Source organism: Petaurus breviceps, unplaced genomic scaffold (genome assembly GCF_028583685.1).
Source record: "Petaurus breviceps papuanus isolate PSGF00001 unplaced genomic scaffold, PetGlider_PUasm1.0 99, whole genome shotgun sequence".
NCBI classification, from domain to species: domain Eukaryota; kingdom Metazoa; phylum Chordata; class Mammalia; order Diprotodontia; family Petauridae; genus Petaurus; species Petaurus breviceps.
The window spans coordinates 14,000,535-14,026,511 of NW_027187465.1; the positions used below are offsets into that span (position 1 = coordinate 14,000,535).

The 25,977-nt window shown below is 42.2% G+C and overlaps 1 protein-coding gene across 2 annotated transcripts in view; it reads left to right on the plus strand.

Annotated features, from left to right (window-relative positions):
- The window catches only part of TAOK3 (TAO kinase 3), a 243,206-nt gene that overhangs the window by 133,845 nt on the left and 83,384 nt on the right, over window positions 1-25,977 (plus strand). For both annotated transcript variants that reach the window (XM_069081656.1, XM_069081657.1), the window contains exons 6-12: window positions 2,844-2,889; window positions 5,258-5,354; window positions 6,853-6,966; window positions 8,609-8,700; window positions 13,331-13,424; window positions 14,856-14,937; window positions 22,793-22,960. In XM_069081656.1, the coding sequence (XP_068937757.1) occupies window positions 2,844-2,889; window positions 5,258-5,354; window positions 6,853-6,966; window positions 8,609-8,700; window positions 13,331-13,424; window positions 14,856-14,937; window positions 22,793-22,960 (693 nt within the window). The remainder of the gene's footprint in view (window positions 1-2,843; window positions 2,890-5,257; window positions 5,355-6,852; window positions 6,967-8,608; window positions 8,701-13,330; window positions 13,425-14,855; window positions 14,938-22,792; window positions 22,961-25,977) is intronic.

Sequence of the window (25,977 nt, forward strand, 5' to 3'; positions counted from 1 at the left end):
AAAGGTCTTGACGTCCAGAAAGTCTTCCTATCTGTCCATGAGAACCATCCCACAGGGCCTGGGCTGCCCACCCCCCCAAGGAGGGTGGGCTCCTAAGTGGAACCCTGAACGTCGAAGAGACTGCCTGGCCACTTGTTATGGTTGCTGTGGAAGGGACTCCTGTCTAAGCACAGCCTGGACTGAATTACCGTTGCCAAGCTCCTTCCAACTGAGAGTCTGTGATTCACAGATAGGGCACTTAGCATAACACCTGGTGCTTAAAAAATACTTTTTAATGATAATGAAACTTCCTTTGCAACACCGCACATCCTGAGGCTTTTTAAATAAGCTTGAGTGCCTTTTTTCCAAATTGGTCTTCCTAAGCATTCTTTGCTTCTGTGGTCTCACTCTTGATTTTCTGAATGGAATGTGGGCAGGCGCTCATTCCCGAGATGTCTTCCCAGATAATGTAGGGGAGTCTGAGTTGGGGGGCCAATTCTTCATAAACTGAGGTTAGGCGGCACCACATAGTGGGAAGAACACTGTGACTGGATGCAATAGAGAGCCCTGGGATGGGAATCCCAGCTCTGACACCATGAGATGCTGCATAAGCCTTAGAGAAACCTCAGTTTCCTCTTCTAGAAAATGGGAATAAAATACCGTCCTTTCCTTTCCTATAGGGTTTTTTGGGTTTTTTTTGAGCAATCGGGGTTAAGTAACTTGCTCAAGGTTACAAGGCCAGTTATTTCTGGGTGTGGTGCTGAGTGTCTGAGCCCGGGATTCAATCTCCAGGTCGTCCCAACGCTGGAGCCAGTACTCTTACTCGCTGAGCCACTTGGCCGCCCCTAAGCAATTGGGGTTAAGTAACTTGCTCAAGGTTACTCGGCCAGGTGTTTCTGGGTGGGTGCTAAGTGTCTGAACCCCGGATTCGATCTCCAGGTCTTCTCAACACTGGAGCCGGTGCTCTTACTTGCTGTGCTACCTGGCCGCCCCTCCTATAGGGTTTTGAGGAAAAAGCTTTGTAAACTTTAAGTTATATTTGAATATGAGTGGTTATTCTTTTTACCAGCAACCTCAATAATCTCAAACATCCAAAAATAACAAAAGAAATTTGGTCTTTTTGTTTTTTCTTTTTAGTTTAATGCCTTTGAGTGACCAAATTTAAAAGCCCAAACTCATGTGCTGCAGTTGAAATAATTTTCCTCTGTGCTCCTATGAAAGCTTACCAGGTCCCCACTCAGAATCTATTTACCCTTAAGAATATAAGTTCCCTGAGGACAGGGACTATTCCCTTTTTTTTTTTAGAGGCGATTGTGGTTAAGTGACTTGCCCAGGGTCACACAGCTAATAAGTGTTTGAGGCCGGATTTGCACTCAGGCTCTTTTTCATCCATACTGGAAACTCATGGAAGTTGTAGAGGCAGCTTGGCATACATAAAGAAAAGAGCTCCAGACTTGAAATCAGGAGAGTCTGGTCCTCACTTCTGACAGTGGCCTTCTCTGGGTCTGAGTTTTCTCATCTATAAAATGGGAACAATAAGAATAATAATTACCACTAAGTGATTCCTGTGAGATGTCCAATAAGATAATACATAAAAGCATTTTGTCAGCCTTAAACAGCTATATAAATGTCAGTTGTTATGAACTTACCCCTAGCCAGATTAAGATAATGTAGTTCAAAATGCTTTGTAAACCATTCCTCACTATTTAAATACAAACTCTTCCTGATATGATTATTGTAGGTTATATGTTCAGAGTATTTTTGTTGTTCGGGACTTAGGAAAATGTGGATGTTGGTCATTTACTGCTGCTCACTAATATACTTGATTTACCCCCCTGGCTGCCAGTATGCCTTCTCTTGACTTATAGCTTATTAACCATTCCACAGTTTGCAAGATCCTGTTTCCTGTGCCCACCTCAACTCAAGGGTAGCAATATTTAACAGTAGGTGTGCTTGTGGGCATTTCAGACTGTCTGCTTTCTTCAGCTGCTGCTGCTATGATCAAGGTCCCTTCTATTATTACAACTCCAACTAAGTAACAAAGAACTAATATACTAATTGAACAGCTCCTTGAAGGTGGGGACTGTCTTTGGTCTTCTTTAAGGGACACATCATTGCATCGTGGATAAAGACCAGGCCTCCTATCCGGGAAGTCTTGTGTTCAGGTCCTTTCCTTTGTCTGACAGATGATTTGCTTTGGCATTTTTTAATAGGCAGTATAGCTTGATCTATAGGAAGATCTGGATTCAAGCCCTGCCTCTGACCCCTACTGGCTGTGTGGCCTTTGGCAGGTCAATTAACCCTTTGGTGATCTAACAGTTCTGCAGCACCCTTAAGTTGCAGAGAAGGTACTTACCTGCATCAGGAGAGGGAGTTTCCTCACCTGAACGCTCCCCACACCGATAAAATCTTAGGCCTAGTCCGTATTCCTCCTTATTCCCCCCACCCCTTACTTAGTTCAATGTCTGGCTCATAGTAAGTGTGTAATAAATGTTTGTTGATTGATTGATTGGTGATCAAATATTATTCAAAATCAGTATTCCTTAACACTATTATTCTTAGCTCCTTTACCAAAGATTCTTGTTTATTTTTTTAATTGGACAAAAATTTGTATCTAATTCAACAGTTAGCCTTTAGAATTTAGTGTTAAATGGAAACATGATCAATTATTACTTATCCATTCTTCCTCTCCCCCAACCCATTCTGAGCCCTTAGTCTCACTTTGGTCTTTATTGTCACACAGGAGTGGGCATGTGTTCATGAGCACATAGGAGCTCATGCATGCACACACACCACACCACACCTAATTGGGGACCTGGAATCCAGTTAATCTTGCCTCTAATCATTACCTTATTCTATTTCAGTTGGTGATGGAATACTGTTTAGGATCAGCTTCTGATTTATTAGAAGGTAAGAGCAAAAAACACTATTTCTTGCTTCACGGTAATCTTTAAATGAGAATATTTTTTGCCCTTTGGCATTTTGTTTGAAATAGGCTTCTAAGGGAGATAAACTGGTGATGGCTTTGGCTCAAGGACTGCAGGTGAGGATGTGCAGGTTATAATGGGTGCTCTGCACAGAAAAGTGATTTGCAAACTTGATAACACAATACCCATCTCTTGTTGGTAGCATTCTCCCTAAGGGATGGTCTGAAGCACTGTCACTACAAAAGACATGGTTAGACTGGGCCTTGTCCAAAGAAGGATGGCCATGAGAGCCAGGGAAGGATTAGCTAAGAGAATTGGAGACCTTCGACCTGGAGAGGAGAAGTCTTTGGACGTTGGCAGAACCTGACAGCTGTCTTCAAGTATTCTCCAATACACTTAATATGGGCTTGGGTCATTTTGAAGAGTGAGAGACTCATTTAAACAACTAATTTATCAAGCAAACTAAAGACCCTGAGTCAATTAAAATTGGGTAAAAGTTTAGAAATAATAGAATTTAAAGAAAGGTACCATCTCCAATTTTATATCCCCCCCCCCAAAAAAAAACCCAAACATTCTTCCTTAAGAATATGGAGACAGAAATTCTTCCTATAAACCCTCTAATCATAAGAGCAGAAAAAGGAAAGAGAATGAATGATGAGATTTTCAAGGCTCAATGATATATTACATAGTGTAGTCCCACCTGCCTGTCTTCAAGTATTTGAAAGACTGTCCTGTGGAAGAAAGATCAGCTTTGTTGTACTTGGCCCCAGATTGCTGTTCCTATTTGACCTTCATTCTCAAAGAGAACCAATGACATCAGCAGGGTGATGTCCTGACTTGCAAGTGAATTGGATTTAAGTGAAGCAGAGCTGTGCAAAGTCATCAGCCTCACTCTTTCCTCCAGGGTCATCAGAGTCCAGTGGCAAGACATAGGTCAGAACTATTATGGCCCCGAGATAGTAGGAGACCTTGGCCTTTTTAAGCCAAGGTCTTTCCCAGGTCTCACTTTGTCTGAGGCAACACCCATTCGGTGATTAAGGCTAGGTAAGAAATGAGGCCAAAGGTGACCTAGTTTGCCTTCACAAAGAATCAGTCTGGGAGGGGAAGACCCTCAGAGTTTTTGTCCAGAACAGAAACAATGGCCCTAGAGAAAAGAACAAGGACATTATATAAGTGGATATTATAGAAAGATTTCATCTGTATGTAAGTGGGAAATTTGCAGACAGGGATATCTCAAAGTAGAATGGTCTGTCTCACAAGAGATGATAGTTTTTCCCTCCCTGGAAGTCTCAAGAGCTGTCTGGATGCCCACCTATCTGAAAAGATTGCAGGGGATTTCTGCTCAGGTGTAGGTTGGACAAGCTGACCTTTGGAGTACTGTCAAAGTCTGAGCTTTCGTGTCCTCTTTTGACTGGTTTTTCTCTTGGCTATTTGTGGGCCCAAATCTGCTTTTTCAAACCCACTGGGTATGATATGTGATCTTAGCAGCTCAAAATTAGATGAATTCAGTCCTCTTAAGGGCCCTGACTCTTGAGAGACCCAAGGAGAAGCTGGGCCTTGAATGGGCAAGTTCATTTCCAAAGTACTCTACAGTGGTGCCCACCTTTCCTGTTCTTCTCTTCCCCAAATCTTCCTGTGCCAAAGACTTCTGGAAATTTGTCAAGCACCCGGAGAGATTGGTCTAATTTGTACTTTATGGGGGAAAAAAAGTAAAAACTGTTCAACCACTTTTTTCCCTCCCCTTTATATCCTCCTTGATAGCTGAATAGAAACTGCTGGCTGGCTGAGCACACAAATAATGAAAACCTGTAGTTAGAACAAATAATTATAGATGGTTTTAGAGCAGAAGATAATGTGACCAAAAAACCCTCCCGGCACTCAAAATGTCAGCAGGGACTAGTGTGCAACATAACTCTGGCCTGTTGGATTCAGCCATCTGTATGGCTCTCTCCTCTCTCCAGAGCTCAAGTGGGCCCATGACACAATACAAGTTCAATCCTAGACTGTGATATCCTTTTGAGATCTGCTTCTGACTATCCTGGGCTTTGCTGAATGGGATGGGTTAGACTGTGTCATAGGAGCAGGGTGGTGCCCTAGGTTTGGAGCCAGAAGCCCTGGGTTCAAATCCTGCCTTGACTACTTAAACTCTTTAAACCTTGAATAAGTCCTCCCTCCCTAACCTCTAAAATGAGGAGATTGAGATAGTGGCTTCTGAGGTCTCTCACAAGCCTAAGATGCTCACACTTGCAAATTGTCATTTGGAGGACTCTATCATTCAATCTAAGTGCAAATTTGAGATGCTGTTGGTAATTAAGAAAATTCACTGCTGACTTTCTTTCTTTCCTCTTTAGTTCATAAGAAACCACTTCAGGAAGTAGAAATTGCTGCCATCGCCCATGGTGCCTTGCAAGGCCTGGCCTACCTGCATTCTCATATGTTGATTCATAGGTAAGACAGGGATATTTTATTTACTCTTCATTGCCAGCAAGCCAAAGAAACTTCATCCATAAACATGTGTGCCAAGGTTTGAGTGCCTGAAGACTTAGAAAGGCCATGTGGAGAGCTGCTACCTCTTGGCATGGAGGGCAAGGAGCAAAGTACTCAGAGTTTGACTCTGGCCGCCACACTTCTACAAATCCACGGAGAGTTGGCCTATCCACCGTTCTTCACCAATGGACTTGGAGAGAGTTTGTCAGTCGGTTATTAAGCACTGACTTTACTGTGGACTAGACAATGAGCCGAACACTGAGCATCAAAGAAAGGCACAAACCCTGGGCCTGCCCTCAAGGGGCCAGTGTTCTGGGATTCCCATGGGTAGGGCTCCAAACACGCCTTTGACGTTCTTGGCTAAGCTCCTACAGTTCCCCAGACACTTCAGTGAGGCCAAGATCTCTTTCACGTAGGCCTTCTCTCCATTGTATCACATGACCTTCCATCCACCCCTTGTCATCCCTTGTGCAAGTTGGCCTAGATGGCTCTGAGGTCCCTTTCAACCCAGAGATTCTATTATTTCTGTGAAAACCCTGTTTTAAATGCCTTGTAGAGAATAAAGCGTCTATCACTGGGCTCAACAAATGAAGGAATTGGATCGGATGCCCTCCATGGGGCCTTCCCCCTCTCCCCCTCTCGATTCTAAGACGTCAAGCCCATTCTTGCCCCACATTGACCCACTTAAAAGAGAATGAACAATCAGGTTTTTTTAATGCCTCTTTCTTTTCTCCGCCCCACCTCCCCATCATACGCTTGAACAACCTTGAGTTCCACTGCTTTGTGGGATACAACAAGAGACAATTTCTTAACCTTGATGTAGGTCCATTTTGCTCTTTCAGGGTTTTCTCTTTACTATATGGTATTATTTTTAATAGCACCTTCTATATAACTGCCTTAGAGCCACAATTACTGTTAAAGAGGGAGATAAAGGAGCTTGGACAAGAGAGAAATGAAATGTTTCCAGGTGAGGTTTATTGGTAGGTAGTAAACAGGAAAACATAAATGGTTTCTACTTGAAAAGGTCAGTGACATTGGAAAAGAAAAAAGGGGGGGGGGGAAGGTTGCTACAAATAGCACGCGTTTCCACCCCCCCCCCCCAAGGCATTCAGCCAGGTTGACTTCTATATTAAAAAGATAGCAAAGCATCTTAGGATAGCAAATAAACCATGCTTTCCACAAGTCTGCCTTCCATCTGTGTCTGGCATGGTGCCTCCCAGAATTCCCTCCCCTCAAAGGAAGCTGTCCCTTTAAGTAATTACTATGACCCCCTAACCACCCCCAGGAATCTGGACCCCCTGACAGCAAGCAGTAATTACTAAATCCCCTTCTGGTTATCTGAGAAAGATTTAATCAACTTTGTTGTCTTATTAATTGCATGCTCTAACCTATTCCTTAATCAAAATGGATAAAGTGCTTTTTTTTCCTCCTCTGTCTATCTTCCTGTCTTTTCCTCCAGGGATATTAAAGCAGGAAACATTCTCCTAACAGAGCCAGGTCAGGTGAAGCTGGCTGATTTTGGGTCTGCCTCGATAGCATCTCCCGCCAACTCCTTTGTGGGGACACCTTACTGGTATGTAGCGCTGGCAAGCCTAGGACAGTTTTGAAATTCCATCAGTGAATGGAACAGACTCCATTTTTAAAAGCCGGAACTGTTATGAGTTTTGCTTAAGGCACAGGAGTGACCAAAGAAAAACCAGGGCATCAGCACCAGAGTAGTGAGGACAGCCCACATGGTTCTAAACTGTTGAAGCTAGGTCCGTGTTGCTTTGTGTAAATTGATCAGAGTAATCCAGCTAGGGACCACACCTAGGTTTGGGGTTTCCTTTGGGGTTTCTTTTGATGTTTCCTTTTGAGTCAGACTCCAGGCGTCTGCAAGGAGGCTACTTTAGCATTCTCTACTCTGCCAACAAGTACAAATGTTACCTTCTCAGTGAAGGAACTCCAAGACCCTGTTCTACTTGAGTCCTATGAGATGATTTTTCCTAATTCCAGCTTGCATAGATCTCCCAACCTGTTCCTCTGTCTCCCATCACTTAGAGACTGGAACTTGACTTCATCTTGGAAAATTATTGAGTGGAAAAATCACTTGTCTAATGAGGAATTTAGTCATCATTTGAATTTTCTGTTTATCTTGTCTTCAGTGATCTTCACCTGGTGCATCATACTGCACCAGACAGGACAAAATGAATTAATCACCTGAGTTCCTAGAGGACAAAGTTCTGGCCATCCAAGGAGAACAGAAGGAAATACCCAAATGATGGAGATACGTGCCATCTCTTACGAATGACTCCTTGTTCATGATACCATTAGGAGAGTTGATAGTACTCCTTGATAGCACCATAAACCATTTTATAAGTCATTTGTCATTTATGTGTAGGGGAGAGAGATGCATCCTTGAAGTCAGCAAGGCCTGAGTTCAAGACACATACTCTCTGTGTAACCACTGAATCTCTCTGTATGTCTAGGCAGCTGTAGAGCAGGTGTATTGGTGGATGGAGTTGCCCCATCTGGAAGTTACCTATATCTGGGGGTGTGGTGGGGCCAGCTCACACTGTCTTATAAGAGACAAACTGTTCAATTTTTTTAGTGTGAGGATTTAAACCCCAGAAGTCAACAAATGCTTCAAACCAGGACTTGATTTTTTTGTTTTATTGATTGTTTAGACTTAAGAAAGTGATGGAGAAAATGTTAATCGTGCAAAGTAAATGAAAAGTATGCAGTGGGTGTATTTTTTTTTCTGGAAAGTCAATTGTTAAAAGTTTATCAGTGTCATCAAAGGTCCCATCCCTGTCCCTGTGCTAAAATTTTGTATAGGAGAGGCATTGCTGCCTTGTAGGTAAAGAGTTAGGTTCAAATCCTGCCCCTGCTGGGTGACCCTGAGCAAGTTCCTTAACTTCTGAGTGCCCTAGACAACTCTCTGAAACTGTTGTAGAGCAGCTGTTTCCTCCTCTGGGAGTTCTCTGTCCCAGTGAAACCACAGGTCCCACCACTATCCCCATTCCCTAGTGAAAGTATAGTATCACTCCAAAGCTCAGTGTTCGTGCATATATTTGAATACTAATAACATGTTCGACATGGTTCAGGGGGCAAATTTTTCACTAAATGTGATAATAATTGACGGTAGTTTTGTGAATACTCTTCAGGGAGGCATACTCTGATACCCATACTGCTTCTCTTCTGAAACCTGAATTGTGTGTATTTCTGATTGATAGGATGGCTCCAGAGGTCATCCTCGCTATGGATGAAGGACAGTATGACGGGAAAGTGGACGTCTGGTCTCTTGGGATCACGTGCATCGAGCTAGGTAAGCAGGAATTGGGCTTTTTCTTGGTATGGAGGCCATACACCATGGAAGGTGCATATACTTTCCTTTTTGTCTTGGTGTTCATACATCAGAAAACTGCTTCCTTTTTCTATTCCTATGACCAATTTAGATCAAGTTACTAGAATGTGGAGTTGGGAGGGACCTTAGTGGTCATCTGCCCAGCACTTCTTAAACCCATATGGGGTGATGAGCCACAGTTTAAGAAGCCCAGATCTGGACTAGCAGTTCTCAAACTCTTGGAGCTTAAGATCCTTTTAACCTCTTAAAAATTAGTGAGATGCTTCCAAAGAACTTTTGTTTTTGTGGGTTATATTTATTTTCATTTACCACATTAGCAATTAAAATATCTCAGTACTGCTATAAAATTAGTGTTGATGTCTACGGGGTCCCCAGATGACATTTAGAGAACCACCGATCTAACCAAACTCCCGTCATTTTATAAATGTGAACTTCAGTTGTTCAGTCATGTCTGATGCTTCATGACCCCGTTTGGGGTTTTCTTGGCAGAGATACTGGAGCGGTTTGCCATTTCCTTCTCCAGCTCATTTTACAGATGAGGAAACTGAGGCAAACAGGATGAAGTGACTTGCCCAGGGTCATGCAGCTAGGAAGTATCTGAAGGCGAATTTGAACTCAAGAAGATGAGTCTTCCTGACTCCAGGCCTAGGGCTCTGTGCACTATGGCACCCCCTAGCAGCCTTGTAGATGTAGTTCAAATCCAGCCTCAGACCCTTAACACTCACTCACTAGCCATATGACCTTGGGCAAGTCACTTAACCCCAATGGCCCTCCAAAAAAGCACAAAAAAAAAAAAAGAATGATTGGCCTGGAATACAAGTATAAATTTCACTTGGTTTGACTTCTCCCCTCTCCTTTTTTAAATTAATTTTTTTCATTTCCCTCCCCTCACCCTTACCTTTAGCCCCACATTGACAAGAAAAAGAAAACCCTTGTAACAATTATACATAGTCAAGTAAGACAAATTAGCACATTGGTGTTTGAAAAATGTGTGCCTCATTCTGCATATTTGAAGGGAAGCGTTGAGCAGATTGCTTATTGTTATTCTATATCTTGCTAATCCAAGAGGTGTTAAAAAGATTACACTTGTGAAATCCCAAATCTTTAATATAATTCTAAGATAACATAAATGAATGGAGTGGAAAAGTAATTCACTTATAACTTGAGAATATAACAGTATTATCTGAAATCTATTTTCCTTAAAGAAAATACTGTAGGAATCTTTTTTTTTTTAATTCAGAGAACAGAATAGAACAGAAAAGACCAGAAAGAAGCCCAGACAAGCCAGACAGCTTAGAAAACTACAGGTCAAACTTATTATATGCTGCAAAAGAAAAATAAACTCTACGTAATAGTTATGAATTTTCATACAGTCTCATTCTGTTCCATGTATATGGAAATGCCCATTTTATTTGGTGTTTATTAAGTTCACAATAAATGTAATTTTAATGTAGATATATGTATGTGTGTATATATATGTATGTGCATATATACATGAGTACATTTATGCATACATATTCGCACACATTTTGCATACCGAAATTTTGGTGTTCATGTATCTGGCATAATAAAAACAACAGAGATTCCTGTTCCTTATAATTTTATTTCACATTCCACTTGTCAGTTTTAAGTTTTTTGAGGGCAAGGACCATGTCGTAATTAACTTGGTGTCTCTCTTGTCTTCCAACACAATCTTTTTAAGATTTTAGATTTGGAAGAGATTTTAGAGATTGTCTAATCTCTGTTTATAGATGAGGTAACTGATGACCAAAGTGGTTGAATTACTCACCCACGTGGCACCACAGAAATTCAAAACCCAGTCTTTTGATGCCAAATCTGGTGCTGTATAGTAGGCACTAAATAATTTGTGGTCAAATAAACAACCAAAGTTATTTGGTGCCTAAACTTTTATTCTAAATCTTTCTCAGTTGTCTTACATGCTCACCCAGAAAGCAGAGCTTAATTTGATAACCTCTGAACCAAGATTGATGATGAGAAAGTAGCACCGTACACAGAAACCAGCATCAAGTGGGTCAAGGTGGTGGGGGATGGGAATCCATCTATTATAGCTAGTAGACTCTAAATGCATGAAATGAAGCGTGCAGGCTGAGAGCCCTCTTTTCATTTCTGACCTCCTACTATACATGTAATTTTACTCACTGTATAAGGGTACTAAGGGGAAATGAAAAGACAAACAAAGGAAGATTGTATAAATTATGATATCTTACTCTCAGGAAGCTTAATAAGGTTGCTAATACTTTGACTTAACCCTTTCCTCCCTCCAGCCCTCTTAGGTCTGCTATTGTTCCCTTCTGAACATTTTTGTCTCCTATGTATTTAAAATCTTTTCATGATCTCTGAGTGTACGAATGTATATATGTATGTGTATATATGTGTATACATATACAGTGTGTGTGTATGTACATACACATATATTTGTATATATGCATATATATTTTTTGCATCTCCATTGCTACCCTCTTAAATCATTCTCCCCAAATAGAAAGTTCTCCCTCATAACAAATAAGTGTACTCAAGCAAAACACTTCAATACTTTGGCCACAACTGACATGTACATCTCATTCTGTACCCTAAGTCTGTCACCTCTATTCCAAGAAAGTATGACAGGCAATGATGACGGTGATGGTGATAATGGTGATGATGATGATGATGGTGATGGTGATGATGGTGGTAGTGATGGTAGTGAGGATGGTGATGATGATGTTGGTGATGGTGGTGATGATGATGATGGTGATGATGAGGATGGTGATGGTGATGATGGTGATGGTGATGATGAGGATGGTGATGGTGATGATGATGGTGAGGATGGTGATGGTGAAGATGGTGATGGTGATGATGATGGTGATGATGAGGATGGTGATGGTGATGATGATGGTGATGATGGTGATGATGATGTTGATGATGATTTATCTAGAGCTTTAAGGTTTGTCATCCTCTTTTCATATGTTAATTCACTGAATCCTCACAATAACCCCAGGAAGTATGTGCTTTCCTATTTGACAGATGAGGAAACTGAGGCTGAGGGGATTTTGTGACTTTCCCAAGGTCACACAGCTAATAGACATCTGAGGCACAGGACTTGAATTCAGTTCTTCTTGACTCCAGGCCTCGGGCTTTATCCTCTTTGCCACTTAGCTGCCTCTTAAATTTAAAGATTTAGCAGAATTTAGATAAATGAATTAAAGTGTTTGAGTTGGAGTAAGTGTTGTGAGCCCAGGAGTGCTCCAACTTGACTCAGTACTAGGGCCTCCTGGAAGAATTTCTACATAAGCAATGCATCGTCCTTGGATTGCCGTCTAAAACAGGCTTTTATTAAGATGCATTTATTAAGCACCTATGTGTTAGGCACAGTGCTGTGAATTTTGTATACTAAGCCAGAAATGCCTTCCAGCCTCCTACATTTTATTCATGTACAGAAGTAAATATAAAGGAACCTCAAGAAGGAGAAAGGGCCGATCACTAGAGAGAACAGGAAAGTCCTTCTATAGGAAAGTAATACCCAAACTATAACTTGAGTGAAGCTTAGGGCTCCACGAGTACGAGATAATAAGGGAGTATAGTCCAGACATGGGGTCCTCTAATACAAAGAAGGGAGATAGAAGGTACAGCGTCTGAATTTAGAATTGCTGACCCTGCCATACTGGAGTGATGGTGTTGGAGGTGTTCAAGCCTGGTTCTCATTGAAGCTGTTTGATATCATGGAAAGAGCTCTGAACTTGGAGTCAAACGACCTGAGTTCAGATCCTGGATCTGACATCTATTAGCTACAATACCTTAGACAAGTCCTTTCCCCTCTTATCTATAAAATGACGAGGTTGGAATCACCAAAGTTCTTAAACTAGAGTCTTTGGATTTTTTGTATTATTTTGATAACTATATTTCAATATGGTGGGTTTCTTTTGTGCTTTTATGCATTTTACTTGGGCATAGTGGACAGCATCCAGCCTGGAGTCAAGAAGTTCAAATCTGGGCACTTAGTAACCGAGTGACCCTGAGCAAGTCCACTTAACCCTGTTTGCTTCAGTTTCCTCATCTATAAAATGAACTGGGGAAGGAAATGGTAAACCACTCCAGTAGTTTTGCCAAGAAAACCCCAAATGGGATCAAAAGAGTCCAACACAACCAAAACAATTCAACTACAACAACGTGTTTTATTTTATGCATGTAAAACATTGCTCTGAGAAGGAGTCCATAGGCTTTGCCAGACAGTCAGATGGGTTCAGGACACAAAAGACGGTGAAGAACCCCCTTCCTCAGTGAGCATTCAGCTGCAGATCTCCAATGCCCTGACAACTCAAAAGTAATAATAAAACTTTTCTTCTAGACTGAAATTAATCCCTTGAAACGAGCTCTTTCAGGGTCCATATCTTCCTCCATTAAGATGACCAGCAGCTTCTCCTGAATGGCTGTCCCGGGCTGACCCAGGAGATTAAAATAAGTGGATTAGGGCCATGACGACAGTAATGAGTTATTGATTTAGCAGCAATGCTCTGCTCCTACTTCCTCATCTCTTTCTCTCACTGGTCTCCTTCAAGAATGGTATTAGCACCCTTCTCTTGTCTCCTTCCAGCGGAACGGAAGCCCCCCCTTTTCAACATGAATGCAATGAGTGCCTTATATCACATAGCCCAGAATGACTCCCCGGTGTTACAGTCGAATGAATGGTAAGACCTCCAGTATGTTGTCCTGTTTTGTTTTCTTCGTTGGATTTCTCTGAGATTCTCTACATCTGGGGGTCCCTTTCTATACCTTGTAAGTAAACATTTGATGTGTTAGTTCCACTGGATGCCAGTTGGCTGCTTTGTGGGTGTAAGCGACCTCAGCAGCCTCTTCCTGAATCCTAAGGACCCTGCACTTACCTACTATTGCTCTGGCTCAGACAGTCCTGGGCTCCCAGTTTGTGTGTTGATAGTCTATTCTCCAGCAGAAGTGGCCCTAAGACCTCCTTCCACAGTCTCATGTTTCTCCACTCTCCCAGTGGGGCTTTGTTTCTTGTGTTAATAACCTCAGTCCCTTCCATTGTAATTAACGCTTACTTCAGGCTTCTGTAGTTGTGGGTATGTCCCGTATCTTTTCCATATGGATGTGCCTGTCGTTTGATCATGTCTTTGCTGTACAGAGACTTAAAAGGGGTGAGAGCATAGAGAAGATATTGATCACCTGTATGAATGTCTCACCCTGATAAAACATAGAATTCTTATTATTTGCTGTGTTGTTGTGTCATATGGCGTATCTGGGGCCAGGAGGGAAGTGGGAACAGGACCCATGATTCACCGTTCCAGGAAACTCCCTCTGTCCATGCAAGTCGACACCTCTCCAGCTTGAGTCCTAGAGAGTTGTCTATTTCACTAAGACATTAAATGACTTGCCCAAGGTCATATCTTCAGTAGATGTCAGAGGCAACCCTTGAACCCAGGCCTTTCTTCAGGATAAAGTGAAAGCAAATATAAAACAGTTTGCCAACCTGAAAACTGTATGTAAATACACAGCTGTTATTATTGTCATTATTTACAGCTCCAAGGGTAGCTCAAAATCCATTACAGGGTGTGGTAACTTTACTTAAAAGGAATGAGACAAGATATAAAGGGGCTACATATATTTCCTCAGCATCATCCTCCCTGCTAAAAATGTAGGTGGTTCTGATCATTTCTGTCCCTGGATATTAATTTTGCATTCTTGGGAAAAAGACCTCCATTGATGAAATCACAGGTCTAACAGAGGCCCTACCAGCAGTATCCAAAGGCTCCAAACAGTTTAACCCAGGAACAGGTACCAAATTTGTTCCTCACCAAAAAAACCCTCTCTTCAAACCCTAAAATATCATTTGGATGCAAAGGAGTGTGTGGGATTTGGAATCAGAAGGCTTGGGTTTGAATCCTGGCTTTGTCACTGACTACCTGTGTGACCTTGGCCAGGTCTTTTTCCTCTCTGAGCCTCAGTTTTCTCAACTGTGAAAGGAGAAGTTTCAACTAGTTGATAAAAAGGTCCTCTGGTCCTATAATCTTTAAGTGAATCCAATATACTTTATAGTTCCTGATTTTCTTTTTTTTAATTAATTGATTAATTGACTGATTTTCCTGTATTTGTATCCACAGGACAGACTCCTTTAGGGGATTTGTTGATTACTGCTTACAGAAAATACCTCAGGAAAGGCCAACATCAGTGGACCTATTGCGGGTAATTTTTACACTTGTATCCGAGGAGGGGTTGAAGTCATTCCATAGTAGAGCTTAATAATAAATCATTTCCATGGCCCCTCCCCCTAACAGAGTGGCTGTCTCCTAATTTAAGTAGGAAAAGTTGCAAGACACATAGGCCGCCAGCCTTAAGCTGTATAGACTCTGTTTGGGCAATATAATGACTTTTGCCTATGGGGTGGGGATAGGGGATAAAAGTTATTATTAAGAAAACGTCTGGTGCTTATTAATATGTACCCCACAACCATTAATTGCTCTGACTTTGAGCTACTTTGTCCCCAACCTTTTAGGAGTCCAAAATATTAATCAAGTACTTAAGAGTATTATTGAAAGACTTAGCAACACTGCAATTGAACTTCCTTCAAAATACTACATAGAGCCATGCTTTCAACATCATTATCTCTACTGATGGAGATTGCAACCCATCTATAGACTGCCCCCCAAAAAAGTCATTTCCTCATGGCCAACATAGTGATGAGTCTCTTAGAACTTAGTCTGATTCATTTCCAGACAACACAATCCATCACCAGGCTTTTGCCCAAAGTTCTATCCAAACTTGGTAGGCCTTCCTGGAATCTTATCTACCAGCATGGCTATTGAGACCACAGGGTCACCTCCATACCACATTGGCTATATTTTATACAGTTCATGAGTAACATTGGTAGCCAATACTGCTGATGTACCTTAGTCAACAAACATTTATGGAGCGGTTATTATGGTCCAGGCCCCTCAGCTAAGTGCTGAGGACACCAAGCAAGACCCTGCCCTCAAGGGGTTCCCATTTTAATGGAAGAGACAGCATGTAAATAGCCGGGTATGTAGAAGACATGTAGAGAGTCGAGGCTAAGGAATCTCAGAATGAAGCCACAGGCAGCTTGGGGAGCCAAGAAAAACCACCTGCAAAAGGTTGGGTTTGAACCGAGTCTTAAAGAAAGCCAGGGAAATGGAGGTGAGAAAGTGTTTGGGGTAGAGTTTTAGCTCAGCTCTTCCTGACTCCATGGCCAACTCTCTCTCTATTCACTGTGCCACGTATATTAGAGACTTACAAAACAATTCCAATAATGAGGGGAAAGGGGTGTTTTGGCACATTTTGGTGGATGCCCAGAAAACTCACCATCTAACTTAGATTTTAAAAAGCTATATGTAAAGATGGAGGCAAGGGAAGTGAATACAAACTAGAGTGAATACAAAAGTATGGGATGGTCTTGAAAGAATAGTGTTAAAAGTGTGGAAAGTCAGAATAAGCCAAGTCTGGCGAGGAAAGCCAAACCATCAGCTTAATAAAAAGTGTTGTTGTTTTTAGCTGTAATGGGGGGTGGGAGAAGGAAGACCAAAGAAGAACCATGAACACTGTTTGGGGTGAATGGAATTATAAACTAACAGAAGGTGAAACTCTTTCCATTCTCGTTTTGTTTCTGTTTTCTCTGCCTAGAGAAAATGACTGGATAAAGATGGTCAGCAGGGAGGTGGTTCCCCCAAATGAGTAAGGAGATAGTAAAAGTACCAAATCACCAGGCTCAAATGAATTACAACATCAGTTAGTTAAAAAAAAAAAAACTTGCAGCTGGGACTGCTGAACCACAGTAATAGTTCTAAGGTCATGGAGAACAGGAAAGAGGCCATAGGCCTAAAGAAGGGCAAGCATCCTTATCTTTGAAAAAGGGAAGCAAATAGAACCCAGCAAACTGTAGGTCAGTGAATTTGACTGTGATTCTAGCACATACTATTAAAGAGATGATTAGTGAACATCTTGATAAGGAAGTATCAATCACAAAGAATTATTATGACTTTGTCAAGAGAGAAGTTGCTCCAGGCTGATCTTGTTTCCTTGTTTGAGAAGGTTAACACATCCAGGATGATATTGTAAAAACAGTCTACCTACATGTTAGCTAAGCATTTGATAATATATCTCAGGCTGTTGTTGGAAAAGATTCAGAAACATGGGCTTTGTGATATAATTATGTGGATTCCAAACTGAGTGAATGGCCAGGCCCAAAGGGTAGTCATTAAGAGTTCCATGTCACCATGGAAGGGAGATATGCTACGGGAATTGTGCTTATCCTGTGCTGTTCAATGCATTGATCATGTCTTGAATAAAGACGTGTTTTCAGTTGTCACCTAGCTAAGAAGTATAAGCAGCACACTGGATGACAGAGAGAGGGCCATTCAGGGCTAAAAGCTAAATGAACCACCAGTATGATATGGCAGCCAAAAGAAAGCTAAGGCAATCTTGGGCGACGTTGAGATAGGCAGATGTACCAGAAATGGGCTCTCCTCTCTTCTGCCCTGGCCAGCTCACATCTGGCCCATTATGTTGTATGGTAAAAGGGCCATTGCTAAGATAGAAAGTGTCAAGGTAGAGCAACCAGCATGATGATAGGCCTTCTGTTCTTGCATATCAGGACTGGTTGAAGAATCTAAGGATGTTTCACCTGGAGAAGCAAAGACTAGCAGGTACATAACAAGTGTTCGCAATTATTTGAAAGGCTGCCTTGTGCAAGAGAGAGTAGAGGAGAAACCCAGAAGCAGCGGCTGAGAATTGCAAGGAGGCACATCCAGACCCAATGTTAGGAAAGCTTCCCAACAATTAGAGCTTTCCCATAATGGAATGGGCCAGCATGGCAGGTGGTCCATTTCCCCTTCTTGGAGGTCTTCGGCAAAGGCTGGATGACCACCTGTTGGATATGCTGAAGAAAGGGTCCCTTTTCAGATCTGAGTTGCACTCGGTGACCACAGAGGTCCTTTTCTACTCCAAAGTCTGTGATATTGATTTAAAAAAACATCTGTGTCCATTTAAAGAGGAAGATTGTTAGAAACCATAAACATTCGGGAAGCCTTCATGGAGAAGGTAGTCTCAACTTGGTCTTCAAAGGATGAGTAAGAAAGGGAGGTAGTAAAAACATCTCAGAAAGACTTGAGCACTGACCAGTTAAAATTCTAGAGGATTGTTGATGAAGTATGTTACCCACCTCTGGCTAGAGAGGCAGTGGACTCAAGATGCAGAAATAAGATACCCAGGGTGGCTAGGTGGCACAGTGAATAGAGTACCAGTCCTGGAGTCAGGAGGACCTGGGTTCAGATCCAGCCTTAGACACTTAACATCCACACACACAAAAAAAGCCATGTGACCTTGGGCAAGTCACTTAACCCCAATTGCCCTCCAAAAAAAAAAAAAGAAATAAGATACACACCTTTGGCAGTGTGGGAATTTGTTTAGTTGACTCTGTGCATATTTGTTCCATGGGTTTAATTTTTCTATTTTTTTCTTTGCTGGGAAGGTAGGAGAATAGGGTAGCAAAAGAAACAAAACATCATTGAGGCATATTTTTAAAATTTCAGAGAAGAGGTCAGATGACCAGAAAGAGCCATAGATAAACAGGACAGCTTTGAAAGTTACAGCCTGAACTCACTGTATATTTAAGAAGAAAACCAACCCATACCTCATAAAGAGCTTCACTTTCTTTTTTTTTTTTTTAAGCAATTGGGGTTAAGTAACTTGCTCAAGGTTACACGGCCATTTATTTCTGGGTGTGGTGCTGAGTGTCTGAGCCCGGGATTCGATCTCCAGGTCATCCCAACACTGGAGCCAGTGCTCTTACTCGCTGAGCCACCTGGCCGCCCCTTGAGCTTCACTTTCTTGTTTAAGCCACTTTTTCTGTTCTGCCATGTATATGGAAATACCCATTTGGTGTTCCCTAAGTGCAGAATAAAAATAAAATTTTTAAAAGTAAGAGAGTTAAGAGAATTATTTTACAATGAGGCAAGGGTCAATCCATTTAGAGAAAATGTCTAGATCGCATTAATCTCTTACAGAAAATTGCAACTTAATAGGGTATCATTATTAGCCAGTTCTTCCTTTTATTCTTTTTTCAGCCAACCTCTTCTTCTTTTGATCATACCTTCGTGTTCAATATGCCCAGAATGTTCCTTCTTTCCCATTTTATTGTGTCAAAGAGTGTGCACAGTCTAATGACTTTTGGAAGATAGTTCCAAAATGCTTTCCAGGATGGTCTGGCGAATTCACAGCTCTACCAACAGTGCATCAGTCTTGTGCTCTCTTTCTAGGAAAGGTTAAAATTTTAACTTGGATAGAATCTTATAGTTCCATTCAAGTCCTTCTCATAGACATTATCATGGGATGGAGATGGCCTAAATTTCTCAAACTGCCCACCAGAGCACAAGCTCCAGCGGGTCCTACTAAGCTTAAGTCTTTGAGTCCAAGTCTGCCAGTGGACTATCATCTTAAGAATTAGCAAAGCTCTATTCAGAGAGGCTAATCACTAAGAGATTGGCTGTCCTATGAGATTTGAGAGTGTTGGAAGGAAGAGAAAGGAAACTCATGAAGCCGTTCTACTGAGACCAGCTTCTAAGGGTTTGATCCACATTGATGGAAGAGTTGTCCAAGCTTATGGAAACATAAATCTTTGGATGTATTGAAAATGAAATGTCTCTTCCCATCCCTTGATAAATGTTTGTTGACTACAGCAGTGATTCATGATGGGGTATTTATTCATAGTGTTATCTATTTTACATGGTAATTCAGAAACCAAAATTCTCCATCTACTTGTCGGTTTGGGTACTGATTGAAGAAAAAATAATAATCATACTGTGTAACCTTTGACATGAGGCTGCTTTTTCACCTAGCACAAGGCATTTTCAACTATGTGTATGACCATTTCCTTTTGTACATCAGAACCAAAAAAAATGTATCTGCCATTTTGGGGAAGAAATAGCCATTTACTCTCAAAATAACTTCTAATTATGACCTATTGTTGACCTTCTGATTAATGTGCGAGTCAGAATCTACATCTGTCTTCATACGGGAATGGCCCATGTGCACATACACATTACTGGGTGCACCCAAAGCTTTGTTCTTTAGCTTTTCATTCAGATGCATGATCATGCTACCGTTGGCTAAAATATTTATTTTCCTGCTTCCTTCATGACTTCACTGATGTCATTCAGTTTTTTAAGTGTTTTTTTTTTTTAACGTTTCCTCTGTGCCAGGCATTGTGCTAAGGGTTGGGAATACAACAAAAAGATTCAAAAGGCAGTCCCTGTCCTCAAGGAGCTAATAGGGGTCAACACACAAACAATTACATATAGACAGGATAAATTGGAGAAAATCAGCAGTTGGAAGGGAGCAGCATTAAGGGCGATTGGAAAAGGCTTCTTCATGTGGCCCAGAAGCCCTTCTCTTCTTTTTGTAAAGATATAGCAGGGTCAGTGAATCTCATGACATCCTAGATTACAACTGTGGAACTGATGAATCATTTTTATGATACGTATTAAGTTTTCTCAGTACACTAGAAAGCCTTGGTCAGCGTACGTTGCCTCCTCAGCTTTCCTCACCCTAAAGCTCACTTTTACTGACCCATTTTGTCTTTGGTAGCTTCCTGCCTCTCACCTACTTTCACTCTGAAGCCACTGGCCTTGGAAAACAAGAATTATTAACAGGGGCTCTTACACAATTCTTTCTCGGTGTCATCAAATAAATGTAGCATGCCATAATTACTTCTTCCCCTCTGCCTATTGGTGGTATGTAGGCCTCTAATTGAGGTGTTTAGTTTCCAGTCAAAGGGTCTTAATTGGGTATTTTCATTTCTTAAACCTTCAGTTCAATTAAACTTGATTTTTTTTTGAGCACCTACTCTGCTCAAAGTACTGTACCAGCCATCACAGGGGATACAGAGATGAGGAAGACATAGCACCCCATCCTCAGAGTCTGTGATCTTGTAGGCAATAAGTCAAGTATGTCGATAACAATAATACGAAATTTGATAGAGAGTTCTGGGCCTGGAGTCGGGAAGGCCTTGGCCTAAATTCAGCCTCAGACACTACTACGTGTGGACATGTTACTTAATCTTGGTTTCCTCATCTGTAAAACAGATCATAACAGCACCAACCCCATGGGGCTGTTGTGGGGATCGCATGATATAATATTTATAAAGTGCTGAGCGCAGTGGGCGCTATATAGACCCTCACTATCATTCTTATAAGGCAAACAAGCTGCTGACAGGAGTTCTAGGGAAGGAGGAGCTAACCTCTTACCAGTGAGGCAAGTAGGCAGGCCGCGAGCATTTGTTAAGCATCTCCTTCATGGCGAAGTGGGCATCCTAGTCAGGCCTTGAAGAATGGATATCTTTAGAAGGTTTTGAACAAACACATTGGCATATTTGAACTCTCCTATAGGAAAACTCATCGGTCAGCATTTTGTGGGATTGCCCCATAGCTAATGTTGAATTCCATGCTGGCTTTCCCTAGGAACCATCACACTTCCAGGTGATAGTCCTTTGCTATTGGTTGGTGCTCAGTCCAAATGGATTTATTGAGTATCCACAAAGACTGAAAGTAGGGAGAATATTCAGTTCAACAAGCAGTCAGGGCCTCCTCGGACAAGTGAAAAGGGACAGAGAAAGAAAGGGCTAAGTCTAACGAATCTTTTTTGCTGTTGGTCAATCATTTTCAGTCATGTCTGACTCTTCGTGAGCCCACTTGGGATTTTCCTGGCAAAGACACCAGAGTGTTTTGCCATTTCCTTGTCCAGCTCATTTTACAGATGAGGAAACTGAGGCACGCAGGGTGCCGTGACCTGCCCAGGGGTCACCTAGCTAGCAAGTTTCCGAGGGCATATTTGAACTCAGGAAAATGAGTCTTCCTGATTCCAGGCCCAGTGCTCTGTGCACTATGGCGCCCCCTAGCTGCCCCAATGAATCTCTAGGACTTGACAATTAAGTTGAGAGAAAGATGACCCCTGGCTTTCAGTTCTGGGACAATGCTGATACCAGTGGTAGGAATCAGGAAGTTAGGAAGAGAGAGAGAGATTTGGACAGAAAGGCGATGAGTGTGTGTGTGTGTTTTGGGATGGGGGGGCGTAGTATCAAGCTCGTGGTGCCGGTGCAAATTTCTAAGAACACAACCTTCAGATACTGAATCAAAAAAGGAAGAATAACCTGTGTCAGCTTCAGTTTCCTTAACTACAAAATTCTGGGCTGTTGTGAGGAACAAATGGAATTGCATAGGCAAAGTGCTTTATAAACATTAACATCCTGTATCAAAGCTAGGCATTAACATTATTATTGGGAAAGAAAAGAAGACACAGAGGGATTTCAGATCATAAAGGAGTAACATTTGTGAAGACTTATCACTTGGTCTTCATCTTCTCGGTGAAGTCTGCCTGGCTATCATCTAAAGGGGATTGGGAAGAGGGTGACCCCAGGGTCTTGATGGAAATTTTTTTTTTTTTTGCCTTTTGGAGGGCAATTGGGGTTAAGTAACTTGCCCAAGGTTACACAGCTAGTTTTGTGTGTGTGTGGGTGTTGTGTCTGAGGCTGGAACCGAACTCAGGTCCTCCCGACTCCAGGGCCAGCGCTTTACTCACTGAGCCACCTCACCGCCCCCATTGATGGAAATTTTTAAAAAAGCTTTTGTCACATCAAATGTGGGCAAAGTTGCTCTTCTCCTCAAGGCTTCACCTTGTTCTGTGATTTCAGACAAGGAGGGAGTAGGGAAGAAGGGAGGAAAAAGGTTTGCCACCCTAGAGAGTTCTCTCTCTTTGGCACCACTCTGGTTCCTTGGTGTGATGAAATTAACCTTAGTTGTTTTAACCTAAATCCTAGAACAAGAGTCTAATGTGGTTTTGGAGGAAAAGAAGAAAATAATCCTCATTGCCATTTGGTTTTTACATGCTGGGTGGGTGGGGCGGGGGGGGTAGCATCTATCTGCAAATACCCACCCAACTACCTTAAGGAACTATGTTTATTTTCTATGTACACATGACAGAGATTGCCAAATGTTCCATGACCACCCATCTCTGCTTTTTATCCTTCATTCAGCATGACTTTGTACGCCGAGATCGGCCACTGCGGGTCCTAATTGACCTCATACAGAGGACAAAAGATGCCGTTCGTGAGCTGGATAACTTACAGTATCGGAAAATGAAGAAAATCCTTTTCCAAGAAACGCGGAATGGACCCTTGAATGAGTCGCAGGAAGATGAAGAAGTAGGTTCAGCCTTGGGGGGGTTGGGAGGAGGGTGCAGAGCTTTGACTCCTCACGGGTTGGACCAGGAGAAGAGCCTTTCTCTGATTTGCACTTATCTCTAATTTTTTTTTTTTACCATCGGTTATGAATCTTCTAAATGGAGAGGGATTCTCTCAGTCTTCCTCTTTAAAATGCAAGACGGTGATATTAGCTGTCATCCATAGGCTCCTGGTTTTACAACTGGAAGGGACCTCAGAGGCCATTTTTTTCCAACATCATCATCATCATCATTGCTGACATCTGGATAGTGCTCTAAGGTTTGCAGAATGATTTGCATTGACAATCGTGTGAGGGCACTGCTCACATTATCCCCATTCAACATGTGAGGAAATTGACCCTGGCAGGGCTTAAGTGACTTGTCCAAGGGTCATAGCTAGAGGGTCAGAGGCAAGATTCAAACTCAGGTCTTGCTAATGCTACAGCCTCATTTTGAAGAGGAGGGCACTGAGGTGAAGGGAGGGGAAGTGACTTTCCCTGGGTCACACGGGTAGTGAGAGTCTGAACTAGAATACTTTGACTCTAGAGATGGCATTCTTCCCACTCTCCCAGGCTGCCTCCTGTTGGCATAAAAATAGAATTCAAAAAACTGTGCCGGACCCTGAAGTCAATGAGAAGAGTTTGTTATGTTCATCTGTAGGTAATCCGTTTCACAAATCATCCATAGGAAACATGGAAGGCCAGGCTGGCTTCCTCCTCGGACCAATCATACTTCCAGCTGGTCCTCCATTTCTGCTCATTGTGGCTCCGTACAAATGGATGCTTAGTAAATGTCGGCTCTGAACGGTGGGATTTCAGCCAGGCAGAAGAGGGAGGGTTAGCCAGCCTTGGAATCCAAATGTCCTGGGTTTAAGCTCTGTCTCTGAGACATGCTGGCTCTGTGACCCAGCTTCTTCCAGTGGTAAAATCATGGGCTCCAAACTAATCAGCCAGCTAGCATTTTTAAAGCACTTAGCGCATGCTGGGCCTCTGGTATTAAGCACCAGACATTAAAAAAAAAAAAACACAGAAAGCTTTGCTGCCCTCTAGGATCTGGGATCCTAATGGGGAGACAACTTCTACATAAATCTAGATAGATAAATGAGGGAGATAGAAAGAGATAATAGGTAGATACATTGTGGCTGTGGTCAAAATTTAGGCATACGTGATTCTTCATGACCCCATTTGTGGTCTCCTTGGCAGAGATACTGGAGTGGTTTGCTATTTCCTTCTCCAACTCATTTTATAGATGGGGGAAACTGAGGTAAACGGGGCTAAGTAACCTGCCCAGGGTCACCCAGCTAGTGAGTGTCTGAGGCCGGATTTGAACACATGCCTTCCTGACTCCAGGCCTGGCGATCTATCCACTGCACCACCTAGCTGCCAAGAGACAAACACAGACAGACAAACACACATATATTGCTATACATTGGTATAAGATATAAACAGAATAGATGGAAAGTAAATTTTTTGAAGAATTCTAATAAATTTGAAAGTCAAGAGAAGAATTCTACAAGGCACAGTCCCTCCCCTCAAGGACTTCCTAGGAAATCAACATGTACACAAATTCCTTGACAAGGATAGATATGGGAAGTACAGACAGAGTGATGATGTGGGGAAAAAGGAGGTGGAGGACACGTTCTCATGGAGCAGAGTATTGTTCTGAGTTAGGCAGCCTGTGGGAATTGTAAAGCCCAGGTGAGTGATGCGGGAACTGCCATCTTGTGGTCTTAATAGACAGATAGAGAGGTAAACATATATATATTGGCAATTGTGTTTTGATTTACTTGGTTTCCCTTCTAACTTTGTGGTGTCTTTTTTGCCTTTAATAGACTTTACCAGACTGCCAAAGCAGTCCATGACACAATAAAAGGGTAAGAACCCCTCATCTAAGCAAAACATAGGAAAAATAAATCTAATGGACAATTATAGTAGATAGAAGCACTGGGCCCAGAGTCAAAAAGATCCAAACTCAGGGGCGGCTAGGTGGCGCAGTGAATAGAGCACCCACCAGTCCTGGAATCAAGAGGACCTGAATTCAAATCTGGCCTCAGACACTTAACACTTATTGGCCGTGTGACCTTGGGCAAGTAAGTCACTTAACCCCAATTGCCCTGCCATCCCCCCTCCAAAAAATAAAAAAAAAATGATCCAAATTCAAATGTAGCCTTAGAGACTTCCTAGCTGTGTGGCAAGTCACCTAACCTTTGTTTGCCTCAGTTTCCTCAACTCTATAATGGGGGTGAAAATAGTACTAATATCCCAGGGTTGTTGTGACGATCAAATGAGATATCTGTGAAATGCTTAGCACAGTGCCTGGCACATAGTAGGTGCTTAATAAATGCCCGTTTCCCTTCCTTGCTCACTCTTGTAGACGATCCATAGGTATCCATTCCAATGATTTCCATTGCTGTGAGTGATCAGCAGATGGATGCAGTAAAATCACACTGAACTGGCCTCTCTGTAACTAGCCTTACTTAAAGTTGTAATCTAGAGAGAGCAGGCTAGGGAATCTCCCTATCCTGTCACTGGCAGAGTGAGTTTCCCGATGAGGAAACTCTCTCAGCCAATGCAGCTCCGCCTTAGAGCCTTGTCTAAGGCTCTGGGTCACATGGCCTGGGTGGGTCAGAGGCAGGACCCAGATCCTCCCGGATCCAGGCTCTGTTCACCATTCACTGAGCCTCTCACTAAAGCAGCTTTAATGGACATCTAATGTGTAGCAGCAAGCACGGCGTCCTCAGGGTTTGCTGCTACCACAGGTTCTTGGATCTCCTTTGTTAAAGGAAAGCAACTCAAAATGGGTTAACAAACTTACTTTAATCAGTCAGACATATATCGTTTACCTTGTTCAGGGGAAAAAAGGTCAGCACCCCGAACTTCAAAATACACAGACAGAATTATCAAGACAGAAACAGATCAAGTAGACAGCTTTCCAAACTGTCCAGCCATTACATCCATACCCAGGCAACATCTGGGTTTCCACATCTGGGTTTTTCAAAGC